Source organism: Eleutherodactylus coqui, chromosome 3 (genome assembly GCF_035609145.1).
Source record: "Eleutherodactylus coqui strain aEleCoq1 chromosome 3, aEleCoq1.hap1, whole genome shotgun sequence".
Lineage (NCBI taxonomy): Eukaryota > Metazoa > Chordata > Amphibia > Anura > Eleutherodactylidae > Eleutherodactylus > Eleutherodactylus coqui.
The window spans coordinates 88,486,599-88,510,945 of NC_089839.1; the positions used below are offsets into that span (position 1 = coordinate 88,486,599).

General features: G+C 43.5%; 1 protein-coding gene across 3 annotated transcripts in view; it reads left to right on the plus strand.

The window, feature by feature from the left end:
• The window catches only part of EDARADD (EDAR associated via death domain), a 114,506-nt gene extending 91,055 nt beyond the window's left edge, over positions 1–23,451 (plus strand). For all 3 annotated transcript variants that reach the window (XM_066595846.1, XM_066595845.1, XM_066595848.1), the window contains exons 4-6: positions 14,384–14,493; positions 17,304–17,349; positions 21,060–23,451. In XM_066595846.1, coding sequence (XP_066451943.1) covers positions 14,384–14,493; positions 17,304–17,349; positions 21,060–21,424 — 521 coding nt within the window. In that variant the 3' untranslated portion in view covers positions 21,425–23,451. The remainder of the gene's footprint in view (positions 1–14,383; positions 14,494–17,303; positions 17,350–21,059) is intronic.
• The last annotated feature ends 896 nt before the right edge of the window (positions 23,452–24,347 follow it).

A 24,347-nucleotide genomic window follows, 5' to 3' on the forward strand; every position in this document is an offset into this window, starting at 1 on the left:
AACCCCTTAGAGACCAAGTTTTTTTGCTTTTTTTTTCAATTCCTCCCCCCAATTTAAAAAAACGTAACTCCTTTATTTATCCATCGACGTAGCTATATGAGGGCTTGTTTTTTGAGTGACAAGTTGTATTTTTCAATGGTGCTATTAAATGTACCATATAATGTATTAAAAAACTTTTTAAAAATTCTAAGTAAGAGAAATGGAAAAAAAATGACTTCCTGCCATATTTCGGTGCATTTTGTTTCTACGGCGCACAAACTGCAACAAAAATGACCTGATAACTTTATTCTATGGGTCAGTACGCTTACTACGATACCAAACTTGCATAGGTTTTTGTTCTTTGCTGCACTACTTATATATTTAAAGATATTTAATTTTTAAAAATTTTCTGTCTCCATTTTCTGCGCTCAATAACATTTTTAATTTTTACGTCGACATAGTTGTGTGAGTTGCCGTTGGTACTATTTTTAAATACATATGACCTTTTTTTTTTATTCTTTATTTATGTTTTCATTTTTCCAAAACTACAAATTAAATCACTGTTCAGTAATACAAAGAAATTGGCAGTCTGCAACCCAAGCAGCAGTACAAAATTCCCCCACTGAATTAGAACAAAGTGCTAAACCTTGAAGCACATCATGTATCAAATGAAATTACCCGCACCTCTCCTGTAACCTATATTTAATCTATACTATCATTTATAAAGCGTTGGGATAAATAACTGTGAGCCTAAGAGTTTATGCAGACGACCGTATATCAGCCGGGTATTCACGCCTGGTCGATATACGGTGTCCCCCTCTGCAGGGGGAGGAGGCTGGAAGAGCCAGGAGAAGTGCACTGAGCCCCTGCCCCCTCTCTGCCCGTCGGCACTATTTGCAATGGGCGGGGCGGAGCTAAGTTCCAGGACTAAGCTCTGCCCCGCCCCTTCTCATTGCACATAGTGCTGAGGGGTGGGGAGGGGGTCCGGAGCTCAGTACACTCCTCCCGGCTCTTACAGCCTCCTCCCCCTGCAGAGAGGGACGCCGTATATCAGCGTGAAAACCCGGCCGAGATACGGTTATCTGAATAAGCCCCAACATCCACCCATTGCAGTATATGACATCCTGTATAACAGACAGAACAAATTAGGAGGATCAACAGAAATAAAAACAAACTTATACAACAAAAAAAAAGGGGGGGGGGAGAGCATAATGCCTTAGGGGTTAATTAACAACTGGAACTCCTCGAAGTCCTGAAACACCAACCAGTGATAACAAGTCTTCCGAAATTTCTCTTGTGTACCTCTCAATGAAGCTGTAAGGTCCTCCATCTCCATGATCCACTTAACTGTATTAAGCCACAGTGCCACTGTAGGTGGAACCGACTGTCTCCAGAATCTGGGAATACAAGATCTCGCTGCGCTCACCAAAAAACACAACACCAATTTTTTTTGTACGTTAATAAGGGGATGTCGCCATGATGTAGGAGGAAGTAAGCCAGAGATTTTGGTAGAGGGTAATGCGTGAACTTAGATATAATCCGCCATACCTCTGCCCAGAAGCCTGCCAGCACAGGACACTCACAGAAAATATGTAGCAGAGTTCCCTGTTCCATCCCGCATCTCCAGCACAGGGCGGAGACCGATGGGAATATTTTATGCAGGTGGGAGGGCACTCTGTACCATCTCAATAGAACCTTGTATCCAGAGTCCTGAATCCTACTAGATATAGAAGAGGAATGTGTGATTGTAAAGATTCTTTCCTTTCCTCGGGGGTGAGTGAGATCCCTAGGTCCTCTTCCCATCCCTGTATATACCTTGGCGGTGAAGTCTCTGGCTGTGTGTTAAGTATATTATATCCTCTCGATAAAGTGTGCCTGGAGGGACCCTCTTCACAACAGATATACTCATACTGTGTTTTTGGACGTACAAATGTACTAGGTCGAGGGAGGGATTTGAGGAAGTGTTTCAGCTGGATCGCCTGCTGTAATGTAAGCTAATTATGGTCAGTCTCTCCCATTAACATATCCACTGGTAGCCACTGGCCATCTTGTAGGAAATGTTCCGCTCAAAATCTATGTCCAGTTGCGGAAAACTCTGTTCTTATTATCCGGCAGAAACGCTGGGTTGCCCAGGACCAGGAACATTGGAGACAGCTTAGGAGAAATGTCTACCTTAGGGTGCATTCACACAAACGTGTATCGGCTCGGTTTTCACGCCGAGCCGATGTACGTCGTCCTCATCTGCAGGGGGGGGGGGAGGATGGAAGATCTAGGAGCAGGAACTGAGCTCTCGCCCCCTCTCTGCCCCCTCTCTGCCTCCTCTCCATCTCCTCTCCGTCCCTCTGCACTAGTTGCAATGGGGAGAGGCGGGACAGGGGTGGGGCTAATTCTTGGAACTTAGCTCTGCCCCCGTCCCGCCTCCTTTCATTGCAAATAGTGCAGAGGGGCAGAGAGGGGGCGGGAGCTCAGTTCCTGCTCCTGGCTCTTCCATTCTCCCCCCACCTGCAGATGAGGACAATGTATATCGGCTCGGCGTGAAAACCAAGCCGATATACGTTTGTGTGAATGCACCCTTAGCAAAATCTTTAGTAGCAATTAGCATCATCGGGCCTATTGTGGGATGTCTTGCCACCTCCACTGATACCTGTCCATGTGTCCAAGGGAGTGCTACAAGTGGCATGGGTGCAAATGTTTGTTCTATGGCGATCCATAGCTTGAGGGCTGAGTCCCTGTGCTGGTTTATTATGTGTACTAATGAGCTGCCTGCTAATATTGCTGGAAGTTTGGGTGGCCCATAACCCCCTCCCTGTTTGGTCTAGACAAAGTATTCTGTGCTATACGCGACAGTTTGTCTATCCATACAAATTTAGACATCAGAGAGAGTAAGTGTTGAAAAAATTGCCTCGGAATGTGAATGGGAAGGGTTTGAAACAGGTATAACACTCTGGGAAGGATATTCATTTTAATAATGGCTCCTCTGCCGAACCATGAAAAAGTGCCTTTGGTCCAAGCATTTAAGTCCTGCCTAACCTTATTTAGGAGTGTAGGGAATATTTGTGGAATATAAATCCTCAACTCCTGGTGTAAGATTAATACCTAGGTACGGAATATGGTCTCTTGTCCACGAAAATGAGAAGGCGTCTTTTAGTTCATTTACTGTACATTGAGGGAGGAAAATATTAAGCGCTGCTGATTTATGATAGTTGATCTTAAAATTAGACATGGTAGAGTATTGATTTATTTCCGCTAGTAGATTAGGTAAAGTGATTCGCGGTTTGGAGATGAAAAACAAAACAAAAGGTCATCCGCATAGGCTGCGATCTTATGTTCCGTGTCTGTTAGTGTAATACCTCGTACGTCCGGATTGGCGCGAATATGGCCTAGCAAGGGCTCCAGGCACAATCAGAGGCGAAAGGGGGACAGCCTTGTCTCGTGCCATTTGTGATAGTAAAGGGTGCTGAGAGCTGACCATTTAACCTAACTGACGCCGTGGGGCAGGAATACAACCCCGCGAGTCATTGAAGCATATTAGGAGCCACCCCCATGTGAGTCACAGTGGCAAACAGAAAGTCCCAATCCACCCTGTCGAATGCCTTGTCTGCATCTGTAGACAGTAAGCAGACGGGCAAGGATTGTTTTTGTGCAAAATGTATCAGATTTATTGCTTTTGATGTATTATTCCTAACCTCTCTAAGTGGGATAAAACCTACTTGATCCTTGTGCAGCATATATTGTAGGAAGCTGGAGATCCTGATTGCCAGTATTTTGGCAAACCATTTCAGGTCCACATTCAACAGGGAAATAGAGCGGTAACTTTGACACTGTGCTGGATCCTTCCCCTCCTTTTGGAATGACCGTGATATGGGCCTTTAGCACATCTCTGGGTAATTTGCTTCCGGACGCCAGGGAATTGAAAGCCTGGATAAAATGTGGAAAGAGTTTCTCTGCATATATTTATAATATGTTAATGTGAGCCCATCTGGACCAGGTGCTTTCCCCATTTGGGACTCCGAAAGAGCCTCTGCCAACTCAGTCTGTGTGATTGGGGCCTCTATTGCATCGATAGTCTCTTGTGAGAATCTACTTAGATTTGAACGTTGGAGCTAGTTCTGGATTGTAGCCTTTCGGCGTTCCCTGTCCTGTTCCAATTGAGGGGGTGATAATACTCCCAGAATGATTCCGATATCTGTCGGGGAATATGCAGAGTATGGCCATTGGGAGCATTTATGTGTGGGACATATGTTCTGGCTCTAGCAGTTCGAAGTGGCCGAGTTAGTGTGTGGCTAGGCTTATTGCCAAATTCAAAGAAATGGCGTCTGCACTTTGCTAGGTTCACCTTCGCCTGGCCCACCTTCGCCTGGACCATGCAGAATGAGCGGACCTTTTCTCTGAGTTGAATCAACTCCGCCCCCCCTTATGCTGTCCTGAGTATTCTTATGAGCTAGTTCCAATGCCCAGATTTTTCCTAAAAGTCTCTCGAGGTGTGCACGACGCTCTTTCTTAATGCGGGATCCGACACTAATACAGATGCCTCTAATGACGTGTTTGTGTTTATGTTTATATCCTCATTGGGTCTACATCTGGGGTGGTGTTGTGCTCAAAATATTCCTTTAGTGTCTTCTGTATTCCTTCTGAAGTGATCAGGTTATAAATGAGGGATTCATTGAGATGCCAATGCCACTCCCTGTTGTGAATAGAGGGTAGCGTTAACGCCAATGTAATCATGACATGGTCGGCAAATGTGATATTATCTTTTTGCTGATACTAGGTTCGAGAGAGATGAATGCTAAAGTAAGAAATAGTCAATTCTTGAGTATGTGTTGTGCGGAGGGAAAAAGAATTTATAATCCCTAACTGTCGGGTTCAGGACATTCCAGACATCTACCAGCTGATGGTTGTGAAGTGTGTTCTTGATCCTGCAATGTGCGGACAGTGACAAGCTATCGCTTACCTTGGAGGTGTTTATGTGTGGATCTAATGGGATGTTGACATCTCCACCTAGTACTAGGGTGCCCTCTTTGAATTCCTCCAAGTCCTTTTTAAGAAAGACACCTGGTTGCAGTTGGGAAGGCAGACTACTGCGAGTGTAACTGGTGTGCTGCCGAGCTTACCTCTCAGAAAAAGGAATCTCCCCTCCGGATCACTGCAAGTCTCCCCGTTTTCCCATTGAACGGAGTTGGCGATGAGTATTAAGACCCCTTTGGATTTGGTGTTCGTGCTGTGGTAGGCGTGTGGAAACCTGGCATCAGAAAACCTAGGATGAGCGTCTGTACAAAAATGGGTCTCCTGAATGAAGGCCACTTGCGCTATTCTCTTCCAGAGGAAACAGAGAATGGAGGACCTTTTTTCAGGAATATTGAATGCATATGACTTTTTGGTCGCTTTTTATTAGATTTTTTTCTTGGCAACAGGGTGACCACAACTAGCAATGCTTTGATCGCTCCTGCACTATGATGTGATGCAATAGCATTACATCATACTGCTATCTGACAGGCAGTCTATGAAGCCACCTGACGGAGATGGCTTGATAGGCATTCTGCAATGACAGCCCTGGGGCCTTTCAGAAGGACCACGGCTGCCAAGACACCCCCGCGGCTCTCCCGATTTCATCGCAGGGGTGCCATATGGGACCCCAAAACATTGGTCCGGGGATGTAAATGCCAATCTGATAGCGGCATTTAAACATGTTAACAGCCCCGATCGGCTGCGCGGCTTGTCGGGCTGTTGCCCGTGGGTGTCAGCTGTGAGAAACAGCTGACACCTGTGATGTATGGCAGCACCCCGTAGGGTGACCCGGACACATGGCATATGCTAAGGAGCTGGAAGGGCAAGATACTGGCTTGTCACGGCGGCACAACGCTCCCTCCCGGAGGGATGCACGTAGCCAAGGCCAGGGCAGCGCTGGGCCTCTTCCGGATACCCCTAGGATAGGAATGCCCAATAGATTATACAACAGGAGCGGAATTTGTCACGGGTGACGCCACCATTCCAGTACCCACTGGCATGAACATCGGTGGGGAAATAATTGAGCCACAGACAATGATAGAGTACCTCAGGTCCCCGGGGACGGTCAGGGCCAGGAACAACTTTACTTAACAATTTTAGCAATGTACAAGGCATAAATTACAGACTTGAAAGTGCAGAAATTAGATAAGCTAGAGTATCTCCACTCGGCAGACAGAGACTTCAGGACGCCTGTCTGTGACAAATTAAGATGCGTACCTCCACTCCGCAGGACCCAGACTTCAGGACGCTTGAGTATGAATTATTAAAGTAGAGTATTTCCCCCCCTCAGTCCCAGACTACAGGACGCTCGGGTGTGAAACAATTGTGAATAAGCACCTCTGCACTAGGCCTTGGAAAGATGCACTCACTTGCTGCTCACTCACTCTCTCTTTGGGTCTTTACTCTCTCTTCATAGAAGCAGGCACTCGGTAAATCTCTCCTCCTTGCATTTTCACTGCATGAAGGTTGAGGGTACCCCAATGCAGCTCTGTACTCTCTCTAGCAGATGAACAAGAGAAAAGCTCTCACCCTATATGTTGGCAGTGCCGGCTTTGTTTGCAACAGTTCCAGTTGCCTAGGAAATCTTCTAGTCCGGATCCACTTGATCCTCAGTGGTTTATAAATGCAAGAAATGAACTTTGGGAGCCCAGACATATGAAGAAATCCTTATGCCTTTATTCAGTGCTTGTTACAAAGATTAAAGATTTTAATCCCTGTACATTATGCAAAACAATTTTTAAATCCATGAGAGGGTATATAAGAAATTATGAAAAATGGAAATTATCCTGATACCCCAGCCCCAAAAGATAAGGAGGGAGAGGAGGGAGGGAGAGAAGAGAAGAAAAGGATAGGAGGGAAATGGATAGAGTGGGCAACATCGTGAAATAACATAAGTAAGATAAATAGCTCATCTAATAAGAGCTGCTGTGGTAGTCATAGCAGTAACTGCTAACAGAAACGGCACACTGTGGAGGTGCCAGAGAGGAACTGAAAATTATGGTGAAGAAAGAGAATTTGGAGTGAGGAGACTCCCTCTCCAGGGGATGGGGGGGGGGGGGGGGGGATTAGGATAAAGGGAAAGAATGGAGAGACTAAGGCCTCATGGCCACTAGAAAAATACAATCCGCGCAGAATCTGCAGCGGATTTCCGCAGCCAATTCCATGCGGATTTGCTTTAAATGGTATTTTTTTGCATGCAGATATCTGCACACATTGCTATCAATGTGATAGCAATGTTGCCGATCTGCGTGGAATCGGCGGCAGAATGGAGCATGCCGCGTTTTTTCTCCCGCGTGTGAAAAACGCAATTCTTTTAAAATGCCATCCGCAGGTGCAAAAATCAATTTAATGGACCACGGATGGCCAATGATTCCCTATGGGCAAAATCCGCTGCGGAATCCGCAATTTCGTTTAGCTAGTGGACATGAGGACTAAGAGAGGGAGAGGGAGAGAGAGAGAGAGAGAGAGAGAGAGAGAGAGAGAGAAATCTATAATGGGGAAAATTTGCTGCCTACAACATTAATTATCATGTGACAATCATCGGAAGGTTGATGACAACATACAAATCTCTATTTTAACCGAGTTATAAAGCTGCCACTGAGGCTGAAGAACCTTTGAATTTCAAGTTTCACGAACTTAGGTAGAACAGTTCCGAAGAATAACGGTTAAGAACTGTAGTAGAAAGTCTCGTGAGACTCTGGATTGCTTTCATGGGAGTCTATATGTCCCGAAAAGTAGCAACTTTCCAGTTTTTGAAGAAAAAGTGGTATTGACCACATCAGGTGTGGTGTAAATCAGGACTAAGAGAAGGACTTCGTATGTGATTGGTATCCTTGCCCTGTCAAAATCCTGTGTAGACTAGGGAGAGTTAGACGTTTCAGGCGTTCAAAGAATTTCAGGGAGGTAACATAGTAACATAGTATGTAAGGCTGAATGAAGACAATGTCCATCTAGTCCAGCCTGTCTATCCTACTGAGTTGATCCAGAGGAAGGCAAAAAAACCCCAAGGCCAGAAGCCAATTAGCCCTTTTGGGGAAAAAATTCCTTCCCGACTCCCTAATGGCAATCAGACTAATCCCTGGATCAACCCCTAATAGTTCCTACCTTCCTATATACCCGGATTGACACTTAACCTAAGATTTATATCCTGTAATATCCTTCCTCTCCAGAAAGACATCTAGTCCCCTTTTAAACTCCTCTATGGATTTTGCCATCACCACTTCCTCCGGTAGAGAGTTCCACAGTCTAACTGCTCTTACAGTAAAGAATCCCCTTCTATGTTGGTGATGAAACCTACTTTCCTCTAATCGTAGCGAATGTCCTCTTGTTACCGTCATGGTCCTGGGTGTAAACAGATCTTGGGCCAAATTAGCCGCGCTTGCGCAGTCCGGGTCTTCTGCTGTCTTCAATGGGGCCGCTCGTGCAGAATGCCGGCTCCGTGTAGCTCCGCCCCGTCACGTGCCGATTCCAGCCAATCAGGAGGCTGGAATCGGCAATGGACCGCACAGAAGCCCTGCGGTCCACAGAGAGAGAGGATCCCGGCGGCCATCTTCAGCAGGTGAGTATGAAGACGCCGGACCGCCGGGATTCGGGTAAGTACTACCCGGTTTGTTTTTTTAACCCCTGCATCGGGGTTGTCTCGCGCCGAACGGGGGGGGGGGGGGGGGTTAAAAAAAAACAAAAAAACGTTTCGGCGCGGGACAACCCCTTTAAGTGAATATTGGTGACATCCGTTTCTCCTGCCCATGTGCATAGTCTTGCATTTTTCAACATTGAACTTCATTTGCCATTTTCCTGCCCAAGCCCCCAGCTTATCCAGGTCCGTTTGTAGCCCCACGTTGTCCTCCGTTGCATTAATTATATTGTATAATTTTGTGTCATCTGCAAATATTGATATTTTGCTGTGCAGCCGCTCTATCAGGTCATTGATAAATATGTTGAACAGAGTGGGGCCTAATACTGAACCCTGTGGCACCCCACTAGCGACTGTGGTCCAATCAGAGTACGAACCATTTATTACCACCCTCTGCTTTCTATCATTGAGCCAATTTTTTACCCACTTACACACGTTTTCGCCTAGTCCGAGCTGCCTCATTATGCATATTAGCCTATTATGTGGCACGGTGTCAAAGGCTTTAGAGAAGTCCAGATATACAAGATCAATAGATTCTCCCTGGTCCAGCTTAGAGCTTACTTTATCGTAGAAACTGATCAGATTTGTCTGACATGAGCGACCCTTTATGAATCCATGCTGGTGAGGAGTTATTCCCTTATTCTCCTTGAGGTACTCATTGATGGCGTCTCTCAGAATCCCCTCGAAAATTTTTCCCGTTACTGAAGCGAGACTTACTGGCCTGTAGTTACCAGGCTCACTTTTGCTCCCTTTTTTGTAAATTGGAACCACGTTGGCAATGCGCCAATCCAATGGTACAACACCGGTCTTGATAGTGTCTAGAAATATTAGGTATAGCGGCCTAGCTATCTCGTCACTTAGTTCCCTTAGTATCCTTGGGTGTAATCCATCTGGGCCCGGTGGTTGTTACGGATAATGCGTCCTGAGTAAAGGGTAATTTCATGGATAATTCATGACTCTTTGTCATTGTCGTTAATTCTCCTGGGCGATCTAGTGAGATACGAAGTAGTTGGGGAGTTTAACTCCTGGGCAGGTTGTGGGAATTGCAGCTCCTCAAAGCAGCGCCGGGCGCCCTCCATGGATAGGATGGCGTGAGACCACAATGCGGCCATGTGGTCACTCAAGCAGCCAGATGACGTCTGCAGCAGTTTTCGTAGGTAGCAGGACTTGGGCCACGAGTGTGCGTGGCAAAAACAATTTTATGGCCAGTGTCCTATAGAGGAAGGTCAGTTAAAGTGAGTCGACATGGTATATTAAACATTTATCCACCTAATGACAGCAGGTTCAAATTTGCACTTTTCAGTAAATTGATAATGTATTATGGTAGAACAAAAAAGGCTGGTGATATAACATATAGCGGGCTTCTTATCTATAGCAGTATTTCAGGCAGAGCAAGTTGTTAAGTGAGTTGTTGAGTCCAGTAGGGCACTTAATTGAGCTGTGAGAAGTAGTTAAAGGGGTTCTGACACTAAAAAAAAAAATGTTACTCACCTTGCCTGGCCAGTACCGATCGCCAGGCATGTCCCTTCCAGCCGGCATCTTCTTCTGTGGCTTGTAGAAGCAGAGCAGGAGCGGTCAAAATGACCGCTTCCTGCTCTGCTCCGTCTGTCAGCCACTTCCGAGGTGAACGGACGGGCCGCCCACAGCAAGCACGTCACAAGCAGTGCTTGCTGTGGGCGGCCGTCCATCCCGGCTGAACTCCGAGATTCTGCGCGTGCTCAGTGGAGACGTGGCCCGTCCTGACTCCTGTCAGAGGGCACCTCTCCACTACGCGTGCGCACGATCCCGGGACGGCGCGGCTCGTGGAGGAAGAAGCAGAAGAACAACAGGAGACAAGGTAAGTATTAGTTTTTATGTTTTAACAGCCATTAAATCATGGGTTCCCTGTGTCCATTAGGCAGACCAGGGAACAATGGCTGCTAAAGCATAAAAAAATTATTCATGTCAGAACCCTTTTAAAGCTTTACTGCTGGATAGCAACAATGGTGTGTTAAATTACAAACTTAGCCACTAGGTGGCAGCAGAGTCTAGCAGAATTAGGGCACTGAGAGTATGACTCCTGGGACACAAACCTTGTTGCATAATTAACAAAATGGCCGTTCTGGGTTATGTAAACCTCAAGGAGGTGATTTAGGTCTGCCCAAATACGTAGGAAAGAATGAGCAGTGGGCTCCTAATACGGTAGTACAAAAGTCAGAAGGCCTTTTGATGTTAGGGGTGTGTGAATAAATGAGCGCAGGGAGCTGTTGTATTTGTCAGGCAGCGTGCTGTAGGATACAGAATGTTGCAGTGTTTCCAAATTTAGGTAGTTTGAGGGTTTAATGTAGACTCTCAGAGCTTCAGAGACAACCTGGTGTACACAGGGGCCCGCTGTATGTCGCCAGGGAAGTGTCTCAACTTCTCCGCGTTGCAAGGGAGTGACAAAATGGCGGCCACTGCACTCTCGGGTCTTCTAGTTGGGGTCCTGATTTAGTGGTTTGTAGATATTATGGCAGTGTAGGCTCTGTTGTTAGAGGCAATATGCAGGGAGCAGTCTATCCTATTTGTAGATGGTGTACCTGTGGTATTGGGTGGCCTCCTGGTGTATGTGCTGCCGGCTCTGCTGTGCGGGATGTAGCAGAGCAGCAGGGGACTCGCCCTAGATGATGATGCAGACCTGTTCCCGGCTCTCTGCGGATCCAGCTGCCGTGCCTCCGCTGTAAAGTTTTCTTCTCCTAGGGTCAGGGGGTCTCTTTAGCGCCCAGGGGATACCTCCGCCTGCAAAGGAGTGCTGACGGGGGGCCGTGGGATCACGGGTCTGCCACGCGTGGACCTCTGAACTCCCGGCACCAGCGGTGTTAGGAGTCATGTTTTTTTTATTTTTTTTATGTAGCACATATTTAAACCCCTCCTCCCTCTTTTTTTTATTGCTTTGTCACCTTTTTTAAATCTCCATAACTTTTTGTGAGCTGTGTGAGGCTTCCTTTTTTGCAGGGCCACCTTTAGTTATTGGTACCATTTTGGGGAATTTTTGATAGCTTACTTTTAGTCTTGGAGGCAGAGTGACCAAAAAAAGTGTAATTCTGGTATTGCATGTTTTTTTTCTGACGACGTTCACTCTGCGTGATGATTAATCTGATATTTTAATAAGGAAGCAATAATTTTACCTTTTTTCAGTTTTTTTATGTAACAACTGGGAAAGGGAAGGGGGGGGGGGACTTTTACATTTTAAAATAATGAAGTCTTATTGACCCAGTGTATTCTAAAGGGTGTAGATGCCAGTGATTAAGGTGGTAGCTCAACTTCTGCTCTCCATTTCCCAATCCTGGCTCTGAGGCTTGCAGTCCAATCGTCAGTTGTGGAGGAGAGGCCAGAAACTGCCTATCTGTGCTTAGAGGCTACTGCATGACCAAGGATGGAGATGGAGGAAGAAGCAGCTGCAGCAGTGGAAGAGGGAGCAGGATAAGGCTGACTCTTTACCCTCTGGCCCAGGTGGGCTCTCCTCTTATGTCTCCTCTGGGTGTCATCCTCTTAAGTGAGCATGGGGTGAAGTAGAGGGGGATGCTCATGACCAATTAGTGCAGACTGACTGCTGTGTGCCTGCAACTGGGAGGAAGAGGAAGTGGTGGTACTTGAGGAATGCTGTGCCATCCACTCTATGACCTGTTGTGCATGCTGCGGATGTAATGCATGTGCAGAAGCACTTCTAAGGAATGACAGCATGCTTGCCTTGCCTCCAGGAGAACACGGAGCTGTTGCTTCAGTGGGAGCTGCTTGAAGTGCTAACTTGGTATGTCCACCACCACCGACGCATCCCTTACCCCTTGCTGCTTTCATGTTTTATGCAACTTATCAGTTGGCTTTGTAGTTTGCAGAAAACCACTGCCAGCTGTGAAAGGACTGCAAGTTTGAAGTGCCGAACTGGTAACTTTGAGTGACATCTGAGGCCACTGACATGCACTGTGTCTATTTGCTGTTTACCTGTTTAGTTGTCTTTTTGTTTTATATCAAGAGAAAAAACTAAATAAGCTGCAGTCCCTGGAAGGCACAATATGTGAGAACAGAAGGCCACAGAGCGTAGTTTGTATATTTTGTGAGCTGTCCTTGTTTTGCACAGCGTAATTGTATTCTCCTCACCCTACTGCTAACTGCAGCATAAGGTCTGCAAATAATTTATAATGATCGGACTTGTGACTGATATCTGAGGCCACTAACACACACTTTGTGTATTTGTGGTTTCCCTGTTTAGTTATCATATGCTTTTATATTAACACAACACCACCAACAACTAAGCTGCAATCCCTGAACAGCAGGATATGGGAGAACAGAAGGCCACACAGTACAGATTGTATATTTGTGCATTGTCCGGTTTGGCACAACATTGAATTCCCCAAACCCCACTGCTAGCTGTGCAAGTCCTGCAAATTTGTAGCTAGCAGTCTGGAGACTTTGAACAACGTCTGAGACCACGAACCGAGAACTGCAATATTACAGTTTGCTCTGCTGCTATATACATTGACTGTTTCAGAAATATACCCCCTTCCAATGTAGAGACCACGTTTCGTATAGGCATATTAATGTGATGCGGCTTCTTTTTTTGTTTCCTCCAATAGAAACTCCCTTATACGGCACAAGCTTTCACACCTAGCAGGAATATATCCTTTGTAGAATATGTCCCTTATTAACAGATCATGTGTTTATATAAGTGCAACGGTCCGTGGAACGTACCATATTCTGGGTGGCAGGAAGACCTCTCCTTGTCACGTGACGCCAACACTCCAACTGGACCCTAATGAATATCACTGTGGTGAAATAACTGAGCCGAGTCCTGCAAGACTTAAAAATTTGGGAGTGTGCAGATTTACTTAGTTTTCTGATGAACAAGTATACAGATGCAAGACTTTGTAAATCGTTCACGGTGCAGTGTACCAGGCAGACAATTGAACAGATGAAAGTACAACAGTGTTAGATTTGTTCAGGGCTGACTTCAATGCTCTCTCCTTACTTTACTCTGGACTGAATTCCAGAGACAATTTCTACTGTAGCTGTGCTGACTCAAGAACTGATTTGGATTTTGAGAAGTGTAGTTGACGTAACGTAGTAAGTGACTGTGTGGCTAATCCTGGCTTAGATTTCACCGGATTGCTATGACTCACTGTTTGTAGCAGGGTAACCTTGGAAAGATCCATTCCTTCTCCAGTGGAATAAACAGGGAACGGGTTTGCACCTCGTTCAACCTGACAGGAAACCATGTAGATTTGCTTCTGCGCATGTACACCTCCCTTCCAACATGGCTGACTGCAGCTTCTCCTCTCTGACATCTGGCTGAGTCTGCCTAACTGCTCACTCACTTCTCCTCCTTTTATCCCCTCTGTTCAGTTCCTGCACTTTCTGGTCTCTTCCTACTCTTGCATAGGGACTAGTGTGTTTGTTTCCCGCTCTTGGAACTCTGCACCAGTGAAACCAAACCTGACTTTCAGCCAATAGGGCTGCAGCTGACATCAGGCTAAGGAGAGAAGGGGAGAAACAGGGTCTTTCCTACAGACAGCAACTTCTATGCCCATGGACGGCACATAGAAAGGTGAGACAGGGCAAGTGTGTATGTGACTGTTCTGTAGGACCCAGTTTTCTTAAATGGGATGTTTTTTTTTATTGCCAGGTCTATCAAGATGAGCAGCACTAATATTGAATCAATAACCCACTCTGAGCACATTTTAGAGACTTTTTGAATAAGTCTGGAAATATGCTATAAGAATTCTTGTTAAGCGTTTGCTATCTTTATTACAGTGACTGTTACAACCAATTCTCCTACAGAGGACAGTTTGACAGAAATCATAATGGAGAATCCGACCCATCCCATACCTGCAACAATACCAGACTCTGATAGAATAAAGCAGGTAAGGATCCTGCCATATGTATTCTCAAGATGTTCTAAACCATTTAATGCATAAATGAAATGAATAAAAGAAAAACAGCATCCATAGATATTTTTTTAAAAATGTGTACAAACAGACTCAACTGGTGTAGTGGGGTCACCCCTGCATGTGCGGGGTGCACCATAACTCCTGACAGCCTGAATGGCCTTTCATATGAAACCTTGTCCAATGTGGACATCCACTGTATATAGCGCCGGTTGCAGACGTCCTTTCCAATCCAGATGTCCAGGATAACAGGTAGGGTAGATAAACAACTAAAGATATATAGTATATCTTTCCTTCTCAGTTTCTGGTATTCTCACACTGGAATTTGTTCTGTTGGTATGATGTGTAAGTGAGCTGGGTTCTTGCTACCACATATTGAGAAGTATCTGGACGCACTGTTTATTCACCCTTTCTTGTAGGGAGTTTATGGTGTGGCCCACATATCTAAGGTGAAATGAGCACTCCAAGAGAGAAATAAGAGTGTGAGCCGCGGTTCATGTAATGCTGTTTATCAATGCCAAACTCTTCTCCCTCAATATTAATCATCTTGCTCCCATGGCAAATATGCTTACAGCACTTACATTTCACATTCTTGCAGTTAAAAACACCCTTCTCTACTCCCATTCGGATAATTTCACTGGTGTTCATTCCATCCAGTTCCAGGGGTCCAGGATGATAAGAGTTTAAACCAGGTCTAGATCGTTCTTGCTGTTTTGCAGAATATTATCACTTTCCAAAATATTCCAGTGCTTCTAGAGTAATACAATACGCATCAAAGTAACATTAGTATCTTGTGATGGAGATATTATTCATATTATTGCTTGTCGCTATAGCACTTTTGGAAAGACACTCCCCTGGTTTAGAGGCCCTGCCTTCTCATAGGCCGATTGAATTAATGCTTTTGGGTAAATGTTGTCAAACTTGTTCATTAAAATAGTTTCACAAAACATTCCAGTTTTAAAAACACAATTTATCTGGACCCTTTGAACTGGCCAAAGTAGATTTTGGTTTTCCAACTTTTCAGGTTGTACAGGGCCTCCTTTTTCCCAAGCACCCCTTCTTCTGGTATCTTGAGCTGGATCCGTGACAACCTCTGACCGGAGGTTCCAACACAGATGTGAAAACTGCCTTACAAACGTTTTAACTATTTACAAAAAAAACAATGAAACAACAATTAAAATAGCTCAACACAATTAATATAACATGTGGTTTCTCCAAATTCAACACAAAATATCACTTTTAATGGCTACTGCATTCTCTGAATTATTCAACCCCGCTGTGACAAGCGTGTTTGGTACTTAGTAGAGAACCTTTCTGCTGTTTGAGCTGCAGTACACGTATTGCATAGCAAGACACTAGCTTCTGATAGCGTTCTTGGGGAATCTTAGCCCATTCCTCATGGGCAATTCGAAGGTTCAATGAGGTCCTAGTGTCAGCTTCCTCACAGGAGGCATTATGTTTTCCCTAGGATTTCCTGAATGAATGCTGCATGTTTCCAGTGCCAGAGCACTAGAAAGCATCACTGAGCCACCACCATGCTTGATTGTAGGCAGGGTGTTCTTTCCATCACATGCATCATTTTTCTTCCTCCAGATACACAGCTTCTCTATAATCCCAGAAAAGTTCCAATTTTGTGTCATTGCTCCACATAACAGAATCCCAAGATGTCTGCCTTTTTTATATGGTTTGGTGCATATTGGAGCCAACAATTCTTGTGTTTTTAGGTCAACAGACGTGTAAAAATCTCAGCATTTTGTATGTGGCTTACTTTGCAAATGGAAAGGTCAGTGTCTGCTGCCACCAAGTGTTTCCGCAGATTTTTCTAGTCACTTGAGAGTTTTGACTACCTGTCTCCTCAGGAATCTGGTGGCAGCTTGTGATACCCATGTCCAGGAGGTTTAGATAATATTCCTTTTTAACTTGAACTATGCTTTCAGCAGTATCCTTAGATATATATCCTATGCCTTTGCTATTTTATGTAACCTTGTTTAAGACAATCTTTTTGAACTTTTTGGACCACTCGTATTTCTTGGATCATTTTACATTGCCACCCTGCAGTCAAAACGTGAGTCCATGCCCTAGCCAGTACAGGCATTTAATATTTTATATCAAGCACACCTGGTGCAACAAATGAAACACTTGATAAGTTGCATCAGCTGTGCTTGAGACAACACCTAATTTGCAGATGTGTACTTTTATGAGAGATTCTATTCAGGGTGCGTTCACACGAGCGCATAAACGGCGCGTTTTTGCGCCCAATCGTATATACGTGACCATCTGAGGCGTTGGTTTCGAATGTATTCGTTCGCACGGGCGATTTTACGGCGCGTAAAAACGGCAACCCGAAAAAAATGGAACATACGCGACCGAAATACGCGCCAACGCATATTCAATGGCCGAAAAGATAGTTTGCAAAGTAGGAACAAACGATAATACACTTTCTAGCTCTGGTCATGATCGCCGAAAAACGTTCTTTCCGGCGATTATACGCTGCACACGTGCGAACGTAAATACGCCTACGCTCGTGTAAATGCACCCTTCGGGTGGTTGAATATTTCTGGGACTGCAGCAGTCATTAAAAGTGGCGTTTTGCCATTTTGCATTGAATTTGGAGAAACCATTTGTAATATTAGTAGTTCAGCTATTTAAATAGTTTTGTTTTTTTTGCAGACAGCTGAAAGTTTGTAAATTTGGCAAATGATCCTAATTTGAAATGGGGGTTGAATCATTTTGATTGCAGCTTGTATATAAATACTACGTTTACTTTTTTTTTTTTTAATTTCCAGCCAGAAGAAAATGACTGTCCTGTGACAACCATAAATGCTCTGTCAGGTAAGATAAAAGATTCTCTATTTTTGCTTAGCTTTGCAGGTATCAATGAATAACCAGAGTAACATGTCTGTTTCTGTAGTTGAACTATCAGGCAGTTACTGGAATATTCCTTTTAATAATAATAATAATAATAATCTTTATTTGTATAGCGCCAACATATTCTGCAGCGCTTACATAGACAGGGGGAATACAGAAAGGCAAAAGTACGAAAAATTACAGAACCACGGTTACAATCGTTGGCCCACCAACATTATATGCCACTTATCCACCTATGAATTGAATAGGACAAAGCTGCAATACCCAGAACAGCCTCTATTAAAAGTACAGAGTTCTGAAGGTCAACAGTGTCCCAATGTAGAGATTGAAGAGGGTGCAGCAGCACTTACCAAAGGGCCACAGCCCCGTCAAGCATTTCATTGGCTGTGTTTTTGGGCAGTCGAAACCACGTGTGATTTACAATTCATGGCCTATCCTACTAAGGTTTAAAGGCAACATAACTCCAAATCCTGCAGCTACTACTAGGGAAAGCAGTGGAATGTTGCACGCGCATGTTTATTATAGGAATATCAAGGGTAGCTAAATAAACATATATGCAGTAAGCTGACAGAATATTTTTTCAGTTCCATTGAAGCTTTATCATGAGTTGTGCGCAGAACTAGTGGTGGCTACAAGCAACCAGCATTTTATTAATTTAAGCGATCCTCGGGATATGTCATTAATAGTCTATCTATGAGGGCCACTGCTCATGATCTCTGCCGATCAGCTGATTGTTTAGACCTCTATCAGTGCAGCAGGCCAGATGTCATCAGTGGTCAAAGCTGGGAAGTGCAGGGCTCGTTTCAGAGAAAGCGTGGCGATGGGCAAAATTAAAAATGGGGTCCAAAGTACCACATTAACACGGCAGTCACATTCAAGATATTCAAGAGGTGGCGTGCAGCGTGCTGCAGTGCTGAACTCGAGTACTTGCAGGGATGTTGCTTGAGTGGAAAAAAATGTAAATAAAAATTATTCATGTACATTTCTAGTTATTAAACACCAGGACCAAATATAGCCTCCGCACTGTGGTGGACTATTACTTCCGCACTGTGGTGGCACCAGGCACCTCTAGCAAACAGCTGATTTTGAGGGAACTGCAACCAACTAGACATTTACCTGGAAATGTATTGGAATGTATATATGAGTACAGAGAAGACATACTTTTCAAAATCACTGCCCCCCCCAACCCCTTCCCTCCAAAAAAAATCTTAAACTAAGATCTATTAGAAAAGACTACGCACCAGCCTGTATCTTCACCCACTTTTTCCAGAAAGGCAGTCAAGCACTCTTGGTACAGTGCTATGGGCATGCCTCGCAGTTCCACAAAGTCTCAAAATACAAGATCTATTCTTCTAAATAAAACTACACTATTTACTGCTTTAAGAAAGTAAGCAGTAAGTGATGGATAAGCATGCCAATTATTAACTACGCTGAAGTTGCGAGGCATGCTGGGAGCCATGAACTAAAAATGCCTGAACACTTTTTAGGTATTTTACTTATGCGGTGGTTTTACTGCCCTGTTTTTTTCTTCAGCTACAATTTTTAATTTTGCTGCGGTTTTTTTTTTCCTGTGACAGTTATTTTTTAAATATTTTTTCATTAAATATATTTTCCTTTTTTGTTATTGTTATAGTTTTTAAAAAATTAGTATATTCTAAATAAAAGTACAGAAATGGGTTCCTCCATTTTTATTTTGGATATTTTTGATATATAATTTGTATAGTCTCATATTACAGGGTGCATATGGTAACTATTTTTTTGTTAATATCGGCTATGGGTCATTTTTCTTTTTGGAGATTTATATATAACGCAGATATAATATATTGTGTCTTCTTTTTTTTAAACTTCTATTTGTAACTTTTTAAAATATCCATGTCCCCCTTGACGTCATATAAGACGATCATTACATCGCCATGTTTAATGCCCCCCAACAGATGGGAAATTATTTTATTTTCATGAAAAGATATATGGAATTAGAGTGAACTGATACTAGTTGGAAACAGATTGTAACCTTTTCACTGCAGGAAAGCTGATATGTGCCCATCACACAGTAGTGAAGACTACTTGCCCACTGAGCCCTGTAGAAGGGATAGCACATATAATAAGGCTGCGAGGGGGCACATAACGCAGTGAACCCACTGAGGAATTTTCAACTAATGGCTAAAGGGCCATCCACAGTAACAGAAAGAAGATGTTGTCTGTCATTTGTAAGTTCGTGGTGAGGGGGCCCTGCAATTGTGACCCCTATTGCTAGGCCACTGCTCATAGAAAGTGCCACAACCTGTCTGTACACTTACACATTAGCAAGTGTACAGTCCATTCAGTGCCTCAGATTGCATGAGGCCCTCTTGGGGATGAACAAGAGCGATGCCTAATACATGTTCTGCTCCTCATTGTGGTCAGTTAGATATGTAATAGGAGGCATCTCTCCCATTGATATCAATGGGAGTGAAGCCATTTACTACACTGAAGAGTGGACCTTCAGCCTAGGAGACTGCGGGGTAGAGATTTGGGCCTTGTCACGGGGTTCTACCATCTCCCACCCTGAGGGTAGCAAGGAACCGAGAGCTGGCTATTAAATGGGGGGTAACCCAAGTGGTTTACCTTCTGTCCTTTTGTCACGAGTGACACCAACATTCCATCCTCTGCAGTGAATTCTAGCAGGTGTAATAGAGTTCACACACAGAGTTGACTTTTTGAAGCTAAACCGGGAACGGTCGGTAAAGCCCGTTTACTTTAAGAACAAACTTGTAAAACAGTCCAACAATAATTTACATCCACCCTCAGGATGCTAGTGCAGGAGGGTTTGTGGTGTGAGAGAGAGGAATCACGGGATGACAGAGGAGTTCCACGGGCCAAGTTACCTGTAGTTTTCTGGTCCCGGCCACTCTTTCTCTCTTTCAAACTCTGTTGGTACACACTCATGCTCTAGGATAGGCACCCATCGCTGCACAGTGGGCTCTCGCAGACTTGCGGTTTCTCCTGGTATATAACATAGAAGCCTTGGTAGATGGGGCCCAGGGCTCACGCATGTAATTCTCTGCCTCTTCCATCCTCCCTACACACAGACTAAAGGTGCCTATGTGCAGACAGGCTCATCTCTGGAACACTCCAAGTAGAAGACCCACAGGAAAGAACTCACTCATGCACCTTGCAAACGCATATATTAAACAAGGTTGTCACATGACATACAAGAAGATACATTTCCGAACATAAACCAGACAGCAACCTATTCAGTACTGCAGCTATGCAATACACATCATATTCACTCACATAGTAGATACTAACAATACATAGGCAGAAGACATACATAGACTATTTAGAAATGTCTAGAAAGTTCTGTACCCTAACTTCTGTACACTACAGTCTTGGACAGTGAAGAGATTAATGTAAGAATCCTTGGTGGAGGGTAATGGATTTTTTAATGCTGATGCTTGAGGTACAATGGTTACTTGCCTCCCCAGGCTTTAAAGTCTCTCTGTATTGTAATTTTTCTGTTTCCTCCCTGCATAAGTGAATGAAATCATTTGGACATCTAGGAAAAAAAGTTGGGGGCCAAACTTTTTAAAGATTTTTATTTCAGAAGATGACTGTGATTCTGCATAGCTAAATGCACCAAAGCATTATTTTTTTGGCTATTTCTAGTTACATGCATTCATTCTTGTTTTTCACAGATTTAACTAATTCTTACAAAGAAAACAGCGAAACCAACTCTCCACCAACAATTAGTGACTTGCTGGATGATGAGGATCTACTGTATACCTTGAAGATAAAACTGGATCCATGCCACCCTACAGTGAAAAACTGGAGAAATTTTGCCAGCAAGTGGGGAATGAGTTATGATGAATTATGCTTCCTGGAGCAAAAGCAGCAAAGTCCAACCATTGGTTTCTTGCTTCGGAATAGTGAGAGGACTGTGGAGCAGCTGATCGACTTGTGTAAACTCTATAAAAGGGTTGATGTTCAGAAAGTCTTGTTAAATTGGGTCATTGTGGATTGGCCAATGAGGGTCCATAAAAAGTACAGGAGCAGTGTGTGAGGATGAGGAGGAATACCATGGACTGCGGAAATCCATTTAGCATTGCAGAATGTCTGATTCATGACTTGATTGTAGTTTCTGCTGGCCAGGGAAAGCTATGGAAATTCTATAGAAGTTGATAAATCAGATTTAAGTGAGAAAAATACAACAGAGAGAGAACAATTTTATCTGTCTCTCTCTATTTTTCTTATGGGTTGAGGTGAGAATTTTTCTTAGACTCCATAATAGGCTTATAGCTGCATAGTTGTTAAACTGAAAACATATGTATGCCTGTCATATTCCAACCCCTTAAATGTATGTATGAGTTTCTTTTCTCTGAAAGCTCAAGCATGCTTTTTATCCCAAGCAGTTACGGAAAAAAACAACTATAAAACAAAAACAAAGCAAAAAAAAACCAAACTTCTCTCCAACCCTCTAAGCCAGAAGGCCCTGCAGAGCTTGGGGGCAGGTGACCTTCCCTTCTCATAGCTTATGGAGTCTTACCTATGTTCTGGCTTCTATCTACTCTGCTTCCAAAGCATCCCCATAGCTTAAAGTCCAAGTTTGACTTCCCCAGGAAAAGGAATTGGGTCATGGAAGGATGAGGAGCCTGACAACACACACGCATTCCTCTAGGAAGGACACCCATAAGCTAACCATACCCTAGAAACTCCTTGTGTTTGCACAAATGTGGATAACTAACAATGTAAAAAATTTTAGAGATAATGTTTGCTGTGGGATGAGGGCACAGTTAACTGTCCAGGAATAAAACATTTCTTACAATTTGCTGAAGCCAGTAGGTCCAGACAAACATGGAGGTGAGTGCACTCAAGCGTGAAAGTGATGTGCAGGAAGGTGTGACATCTTGCAGTGGCTGGGTTACCAACTTCTTTTAAAAATATTTTTCTGCAAATGGGGCAAAAATCATGAACAGACCCAAGTTTTTACAGGCTAACATACAGTCCTGGCTCATTTTTAGAGACCACGCCCAATTTCATGTGCTCAACATAATGTCCTTGAATCACAAAGGCCATCAAATTAAAGACAGTTTAAAAAAAAATCTGGCAACAGCATGTGAAAAAACTGAATTATGCCTATTCTCTGCTGCTCCAGTGCTTGTGTATATATGGCAGCAGTAATTATTTACACTGTCCGTAAATTTATGGCCGGTTGTCAATTGTCCGTGAATTTATGGATGATTGGCAACCCTGTTTAGTGGGATCCTATCCCTATACTTGAACCTCTTGTTGTGCTATAGAGTGCTGAAGAATCATTTAGATCACTATATAGAGTTGCAAATCACTACTGAGCAATGGCGACTGACCAGAAGTATTCATTATCACCTACCAAACTGTTATTGGCCCTATAGGTGTTGGACCAGCTTGATTCTATTGGTTCTAAATCTGAGGGGATAAGCCATGAGGAAATTCTAGGAATTTCTAAAGTAATATAGGCAGCAAGGTATAAACCTCCTTAAAGGTGTATACATGAAAAAAGAATGGGGTAACATTGGTGTAAGCTTAAAGCATATTCATCTTTGTACATTTTACAGTTTTAGAGAATTAATAAGTGATCTGCAGGAGTATACATTGCAATACAGCATCTGTGCAAGAAAAATGCATAGTATAAACCCATGTTTTATATAAATTGCATGTAATAGTAACTGCAAAATTGTGCTTACATGTGAATTTGCTTCTGCCATTTGTGTGTTTCGATAAGTCTTGGTCTGCTCTGGTAGATTATGGGTATCCGTGTACAGTATGTTCTAACTTTCTTTCTTACATACATTTAGTATTTTCATGTAAAGCCTCTCATATGGCAGTATTTTAGTTAGTATTTTGCAAAAAAAACTAAAAGTGGAACTTAGTTAAAAAGTATAATGGAAAGATTTGCACCACCTTCTTTGGATGCTCTCCTGGTTTGGAATTACTAATGCAAAATACTGGGCAAAATGCTGCTATATAAAAGAGGCTTTAATATGGTTAAATGAGTGTTCTCTACTTGTATTGCTTGGTTTGTTTGTTTTAATAAAATTTTTGTTTTATCAATGTATTAGTTGCTTATGTAGGAAATATTTGAAAATGTTAGTCAAAAAGCAGCCTTGGTAAAAACTCACACGCATAACACAGCCTATATTTAAATTAAAACTGATAAGTAAAACACTACATATCCACATAAAGGGGATTCCCAGTGTGGGAAAACCCTTGTTCATATTTTGAATCCTGTAAGCAAGGTTATCAATATGCTCAGTGCAGTTTCGGCACTAGGAGCAGATCAGAACCAGCTCAGAACAAAGAGTGGTGAGCAATACAAACCGTGCTCAAGGCTTCATGGGACTCATGTAGCATTGAGCGCTTCCATCACTGATTAAGCCATCACATTGTATAGAATGTTAAATGTTGGAAGAAAAAACATCTTTAACCGATACAATTTTGTGAAGACCCCCCGCCCCTTTCTTTCCCCCACCTGTGGTGAGGTGGGGCCCTAATCGGTAACATATGCCTGCCCACTCCTCGTCCCAGCCTAACGTGATTAGAAAGTTGATGTAAAATTTGAGTTTTATTTGTGAAATTAATAAAAAATAAAGCCAATATAAAACACAAAATATTTCCATTTGTGCAGTTGTTGCTTATGCCCATTGTAGCACAGCAGGGGTTAAAGAGCACTCCAAACCGTCACTTTTCTTCTTGTTAGGTTTATTTATACAGTCCTTAACAGAAACATAAATAGCTGGGTCTGCAGATAAATGGTAAATGATAGCAACAACAAAAAGTCTCTGTTTAAGTTTAACCGTCCTCAGTCCGGAGGTGACACAGGTACGTCCTTAGCTGAGGAGACCATACAAGTCCATGGAGGTGCACAGACCTGTGGATGTCCAGAGCGCAGCTGGTCCTTCTGCCTTTAATCTCTCAGGCTCTAGTTGAAGGGCAGGCGTGTCCCCTCC